We start from the raw sequence: 7500 nt of genomic DNA on the forward strand, positions 1-7500 counted from the left end.
GGACATGAGTTTCTTTCCTCATTTTCATTCTTTTGAAGTATCAGTCTTATTCCAGCCCAACTGATACTTATGTTCCAGGTCCAAAATTTTCTTCCTGTGTAAGCCCAGTAAAACTAGTCATTCATAAGCTTTAATTCTGGAAAATGTATTCCCTGATTGGCTGACTATTCAAGTATAAAAGACATAATCCAGCTTAGTAATAAGAGATAATAACTAAGAGCAAAACAGAAATTTCTTCAGGTCTGAAAGAAGCTAATTTATCAGAACTGAAAAGAGTCATTAATGAACACATTTAAATGGACAGGATTTAACAGAGACACTGCTATGAAGCTTACACACTCTTACAGTTTACCGGGTTTGTTTCATTTGAAGAAAAAAAGACCCAGATTGCAGGGTAAATGCCAATAACGTGGGGCCATCTAGTGTATATTCTTAGTATTACAACTTTGTCCTTGGTAATTTGACTTTCTTAGCCTGGCTAAACTCTATAATTATTTTCTATTATGTGGAAATAGGTCATTTATGAATAATGAATGCAATAAACTTGTTCTCTAGAAAGAGGAGCATGGGCATAAAACACATGTCAATGTTTATTTTAATAAACATGCAAACTAAGAAGCTAAACAACAAAAATGAATCAGAATTGTACAAAGTTGGAAGAAAAAAGACAATTTAAAATGTAGCTACAAATTCTAGAGCTGGAAGAGTCAAAGCATTAGGAAAACTGAAGCCCTTGAAAAGAAGTACTTGCAAAGATTTCTGGGTAAATGAGAGGAAACACTTCACCCACAAGAAAAGCTGAGACAATGCCTGTACTGGCTTCTATTGAATAGAATCAGTTGGGAATGCTAGCAAATTTGAACCGTCACTGTGGAGGTAAATTAATTAATTAATTAAGTGCTCACATGAAAATCAACTAGCTGCAGAAACAGAGATGCTCATGAGAATCCTGAAGAAGAGTGTTTTGCAGGAAGGACAGAGTGTCAATCCCAATACTATGGAGCAGAGAGAAGCATCAAAAGACAGAGTACAGCTGAAAAGGCTAGTTCTTGCTTTGTGTGCCATCATCAGAACAGGCGGGATGAGTGAAATTAAATTAAGAGATCGTGAGATGGCAGTATAAAGCTGTTCTCAGCACTCTTCTCTGTCACCCAGAATCCATTCAGCATGCACCTGCTTGCTTCATGTGTAAAGCACCTCTGCTTCTCCTGTAAAGGAAAGAAGGACATAGACATAACAGAGAGTAAGCTTAATATTATGAACTAAAATCTTCCTGAAGTCCTGAAGACAATAACTTGCTAACAGAGAAGACCCTATAAACACTTGCAGCAGAAAGTAAGACACTGACTTATAAAAGATTTTCTTTTAAAAATTATGTATTTTATTCCACAGGAAAATTTTTCTGATGTTTCCAATACCATTTTTGAATTCTTACATGACCTAAGTTGGGTCAGGTGCCTTGTTAGCAAGATTTTGCACATTGGACTCTTCTTTTTACTGTTCAAGCTTTACAATTCCTGCTAGAATGGGAAGTTGCTTACAGAAATAGCAAGGTCATTTGTTTAGATCAATTGGACCTTACTGTTGGGAGAAGCAATTAGTCTATAAAAATTAAGCAAAGAAGCAGCAGAGTAGAGACCCTGAACAAAATGACAGCACTTGGGTTGAATGGAAATACCAGCAAACCCAGCTAATCACAGATTTTGGCTTATTCAGGAGTAATTACTTAGTACTGTACTTACAGAACTGCTTTACAGAAGGAACATTTGTTGTTATAGGTTTTCCCATCAGAGCCGCAAAAAGGTTGATAGAGCCTTTCACAGTAAATAGGTCTTCTTGTCTGTAAACTCTTGTATTCACTGCAGTCTACCTGCAAATACAGTATCATTTTCCTTTGAATCCATCTTTCTCACATTCTCTTTTCACCTACAGAAATAAGGGATATATGAAATTTTTGGACAAGCTTGTTAGCTGCTATAGAGCAGCACAGTCAGCAGGGCTCCAGCATCTACTCTAGCTGAACCTATGTCTCTCAGAAAAGAAATGTTCCTTCTGATAGAGGTGTACATGATGCTAGCAGTGTCACGTAATGAGTACCTTCCGGACTTTGCTGTCTGCCTGAACAAAAATACAATCACTGTAAAAAATATAGCCTCTTTTCATCTACCAAAAAGCAGAGTCCTCACAGTTTTTTCTAACTGGTCATAGCTGTCAGTAAATTCTGGTGAGATTAGTTTTCAAAGATGTGAAGGGTTTCTGTCTCTTTATCACGCATGTAGTAGCTCCTGACACTTTTTACAATGGTGAAAGGATCTACCCAAACAAAATTAAGGCAAAGCCCATGTAGGCATTAGCATGAAAAGGAATTGTTGAAATGTCCTCTTCTGATAGTGGAATCACTTTATATACACTTCATATCACTTTATTTACAGACTTGTATATAAAAATGGGAATACAAACTAATAAAAGAAATGACTGAAAGAGCTCCTGTCCCACTTTTGAAGCTTACTCTTCTTCTGTCAAGCGAATATCCTTCCTGGTCTTTGACAAACAAGGAGTTTCTTGTGCAGTTCACATATTCACTTTAATCTGCTGTTTGTCATCTTTGAAAGCCTGAGTTTGTCTGCCTGCAATATCACCTCTCCTTTTAGGTGCTGTTGTAGTAACTAAGATCAGTTAAGCTCTTTTTGCTTCCAGTCACTACGTGTGCATCTTGAACAATTTGAAGTACAATATTCTTTGAAGGGACACTATGACTGGAGCTTTTTCTTTCTGAAAATCTATCCAAAATATGTAGTATAAATCTATGTAGTTAAGACAGATCCTGGCTTTGCAGTTCTCTTGTTAGGGCCTGTTTTTTTCCCCTCCATTCTACCTTTTAGTGAAGGCAGGGGTATTATTTCAAGCAAAAACTGGAATTTCTGTCAGCTTATATGATTGGTTATATGCCAGTCATTGTCCAGGGCCTGCATGTGGGCAGAGAGTGTCCCCACTCTCTGTGTGTGGTCACCTCCTTCAGCAGCCCAGACCCTGTGACATGGCTGCAGCACAGACTGAGAGAGCTGACTTAGTGGTCTCCACTGGCAAAAGGGTCATTAGCCAATCACTCTTTTAAGTATTATGGGCTCAAACACGGTATGCCATAAGAAAAACACATGGGACATTAGTTAAGCTAGATCTTCCTTCATTTGGTCCTTTTTTTCTCCTCCAAATCCCTGGCCTGGGTGCTCGCATGTTTCAAACACTGTGGCTGGAAAGCAGGAGGAGCACACCCAGCCCCAATCACAAAAGCAGGTCAGAGACCTGACACAGATGTCAGGTTTCCACAACATAGTCCAGCAGAGGCAGTGGCATGGGAAGAAATCTCTGTAGCTTACATTTTATCATTTTAAAACTAGTCAAACAGCAACTGGTGGGAGACAAAGGCCATCTAATAAAAAGCTCGAGACCAGGTGAATTTGCCCCATATATCCATGTCACAATTGGTAAAATGGGGAAGTTATTTGGTTTGACACAGACAGAATGGAACAGGCTCTTCCTGGACAAGAGTGGATGTCTTAGTGTATGTTCAGGCACCAGAAGTTGTGTATGTTGTGCTAGTATGGGACTAATTGTGTGTGTGTGAACTTCTACACCCTTCTGCTGTCTCCTGAACATCCCAAGGGCTTGTCTCTTCTCAAAATCAGTATGCATTTTTTTTACTCAGTAACACATTTCTTTCAGAGGTGGACTCCAGCATGGATACTCCAGCATAGGGAAAAATTAAAATCTCTAGGGACATGGTTTAGGATCTGAAAGTCACCAAGGAAGTCTTATAGTGTCTTCACCAGTCAAGTATCAAATGTCTTGATTTCTCCCACTTAAAATTTCCCCTTGCCCAGTTTCTTACACTGTCCAACCGCATACTGCGTTACACGTAGTAGCATCTGCAAGTTCTCATGGCAACTATGAGGAAACCACATATCTCAAACTCAGGGATTTCTCTCTGATTTCTGTAGCATTTACTTAGTGTTTAATAGGTCTTTTCTGACCTCATGGATCATGATGCACTGCCGTTACAAACTATTTGTCTTTATCCATAAACAAAGGGGAAAATGACTCACCTCATCCTTTTTGGCAGCATCTGGAACAGAAACAGAATAACAAAAGATAAAATTAAAAAAAAAAAATCATTGATGGACATTCAGTTTGCAACTTGGATGGTTTCTTTAGTACCTTCTCACAGCACCAAGGCTCTTACCTCCTTGAAAGTAAATACTGACATCATTTTTCAGTGTTTAATAAAATACATGTGTCAGAACCTACTAAACAAGTGGACCTTACTGTATTGTTTACATTAGAAATCCGTGTCAGCAGCTAGAACAGCCTTTGCTGTCAGAGGGAATGGAGTCTATTGTTCCCCTTTTCATCACAGAAAGAATAAAGATGCAAGAGTCAATATTATGTTCAATGGCCAGTCTGTTCAGGATGAACCAATTGTTGAGCATGACAGGATTTGAATTCCCGGTTCTATCAAAAAATCATATATGGCTACAAGCAAGTCACATGGTCCTTTATACCTTGATTTTCTATCTGTAACAAGGATAGTATCTTCATTAAAATATAATACCAAATATATAGATTACGATGATACTGAAATTCAGATTGTGATACCACTTTAAAAAGTGTTTTCCCATGCCGATCCATATGGATTCTAAACTGTTCGGTAGAAGAATTAGATCCTATTTGTATACATGTGGTGTCTAATACAGTGGAGCCCTGATCTTAGGTGGGGCTTCAAAGAGCTATTCCAAAGAGCTAATCAATGATAATTACAGCTCTCAGAAAGTAATCAAATAACAGTGGCACATTTCCATTAAGGTGACACATTCATTACTGTCTTTAGGAATGTATTTTGTTCTTCTCCTGTCCTGTAATAGTCATTCTATATCTTCCAAAGGATAAAGGTTATTGGACAGATGCTTCTGTACAGAAGGAGCAGGAAGGAAATGGCATATGATATAAAGGCCTATACAGCTATAGCATTTGTGGTTTTGGCTAAATACAGTTGTTTTGGATCTTTGAAGCTTTTTATTGAAACTCACTTTCATGGAGCTGCTCATATCTTGTGATCAAATAGAGTCATCTAAGATAAAAAGACTAGCATAAATAACACACCATGTCAAGTTTCAGTCTATGTCACCAGAATTTTGACTGAGTTTTCATCATCCTGGAACTGAATCAGATTTAGCCCACCTCCACAAAAACATTTAGATGTTAGTTTTCTCTGGTAACCTTTTAGTACCAACTGTGTTTGGGGGACTAAAAGCAAAAAAGATCTGGTTCAAAAAGTATTTATCCATAAAGTTATAAAGCAGACAAAATAAACTAGAAAATTCAAGAGAGAGATTCAGTGGAGTTCTCTTAGAAAGCAAGAATTTCTTTTGCTGGAGTTACTGAAACATTATTTGAAAGAACAATCTCCACCAAAAACATTCTGTTTCATTAAAATTGACATTTTCCAAAATAAAAAATTACGAAGTGAAGGGTCAAGAAATTCCTCCCAGCTCCATATTTTATCAATAGAGCAACCTGCATGCTCCTACATCTCAAATCTGTCTCCAGCCCAGCAAACTAACATCATGAAGAGGTTATTCACAGCCAAGTTATGTGCCAGTGCATAATCAGCTAACTCCTGCTTGCTTAGTGTGGCAGGAGAAGGACCTCATCAAGTCCAAGTTCTCCGCTCAGATGGGAGAAAAAATGATTAAGTAAAAACCTGACTTAATTCTGAGGGTTTACAGTTGTTTTTGTTTTTCTGTAACACTTTTTAGTTGCAATGCAAAATGCAACCCTGATTTGCACTACCAACAAGGAATAGGTTTCATCTATTCAAGTTGACGACTTTAAAGCTGGTGAAATATTGCTTGCTCAATAGTGCACAAACATAAAATTTCACATGCTAAGCTGCCACCAAAGCCCAGCAACTACTGCTTACTATCTTACAAGATTGAGCAGTTTCCAGTGTTTGAACATTAGAACTATAACATATCATGGAGTAAAAAAGGTTACTCACTTGCTAAGCAAAGAACTGCCAAGGTGAGGAGCACAAAAATGCCTGTTATCTTCATAGCAGACATAGGTTTTTGACCTGTTCCACAGCCAATCTGTGCTCTAAGTGTCCCACTGCACTTCGCTTGAATGTATATTCATGTATCTGTGAGTGTATATATATGTATATGTAAGTACACAAAGAGCAGGCACCCTGATGATGAAATCTCATTGTAGAAGGTAATTGGAAGAAGGTGTTGCCCGTGGGTAGTGTCAGTAAGAATGTCTTCTTTACAGCATGAAGGTCTATAAGTACAGGGCCAAGAGTCATAGCATGGATTGTGTTGATAAAGGAGATATATTGTATTTTGGCTAATGCCCTTGCCTAATTAACTGTTCCATCTCCACAAGTTAAAGGAGTGACTCAGTAAGGTGGTTACTTATTGCTGATCTGTTATTGCCATATTGACTCTTACAGCTGAGCATAATTCCCAGAGGAAAAAAAAGAAAAAGATCACCACTGGATGCATTCAAAAAGATTCAAAGTAGTAAAACTTAAATGCTTAATTCCTATTCTCTTCAGATTTTAGAGACTCTTGTCACTAGTTGTGCATAGAGGTGATGGCCTTCCTAAGCTCATGTGGGCTGGTGAATATTTCCACTGAAGTGCTATGCATGGAAATTGAATTCCAGAGAGCTGGTCAGTTTAGCTGTGCACTGAATCCTTTCAAACTGCTTTGTGGGAGTAGTTTCGTAGCTGCTTGGAAAAGTCTATGTTTTGCATATATACCCTCTCTGAATGTTCTGCTTTAAAAGTTCCGGTCATCAATTTGGGGAGCAGAAGCAATGCTTTGTGAAGGAAGAAGCATAGATACTACATTGCACTGCCCAGCACACAGAAGTGATAAGTTCACAGCCATTCTGCATCCAGCTGAGTTAGTGCCTAGCTTGCTGCCATGGGGATATGGAGAAGATTCCTCTGCCTTAGCATATTTTCTTCAGTTTCTTCACTATTTTCAGTGCAAAAAATATCATATCATGTGGTATTCTTTAAACAAATCCAACATACCAGTGTATTAATGACTTAAACAGTAAGCATAATTCCCTGGCTTTCATAATTTACATCATGGATAGAGTCACAATGGAAAACTCAGATCTGAATCTTAATTTTCACAAAGCTCAAAGAAAGGTCAAGTTTTGAGCCCACATTTGTGTTTGAACCAACCCTTCCAAAACTCCCTTTTTTTTAGTGATTTGGATTGTGGTCACCTTCCCTACTTTGCAAGATAGCCTGGGACTTTTTCCCCATCCAGGAGTTAGGGTGCTATATGCTAATTTTACTAAGACAGAGGAACTGAATATCTTTATGTAAAAGATTGTAACAGGTCAAGTAGACCTTGGGTCCTGGTAACTCCTGCTCCTATGTGGAGAGCAAGAGAGATACCAATTATTTTCTCTCTAAGGAATCTG

The 7500-nt window shown here is 38.2% G+C and overlaps 1 protein-coding gene across 1 annotated transcript; it reads right to left on the minus strand.

Moving 5' to 3' along the window:
- Window positions 1-1162: 1162 nt before the first annotated feature.
- On the minus strand, window positions 1163-6119 carry LOC106493614 (ovomucoid-like). The gene is made up of 4 exons (XM_013953681.2): window positions 6056-6119; window positions 4104-4123; window positions 1743-1870; window positions 1163-1208 (listed from the first exon to the last, which is right to left on the minus strand). The coding sequence occupies exons 1-4, from the start codon at window positions 6117-6119 to the stop codon at window positions 1163-1165; spliced, it is 258 nt and encodes an 85-aa protein (XP_013809135.2).
- Between the last annotated feature and the right edge of the window lie 1381 nt (window positions 6120-7500).

Source organism: Apteryx mantelli, chromosome 14 (genome assembly GCF_036417845.1).
Source record: "Apteryx mantelli isolate bAptMan1 chromosome 14, bAptMan1.hap1, whole genome shotgun sequence".
Classification (NCBI taxonomy): Eukaryota; Metazoa; Chordata; class Aves; order Apterygiformes; family Apterygidae; genus Apteryx; species Apteryx mantelli.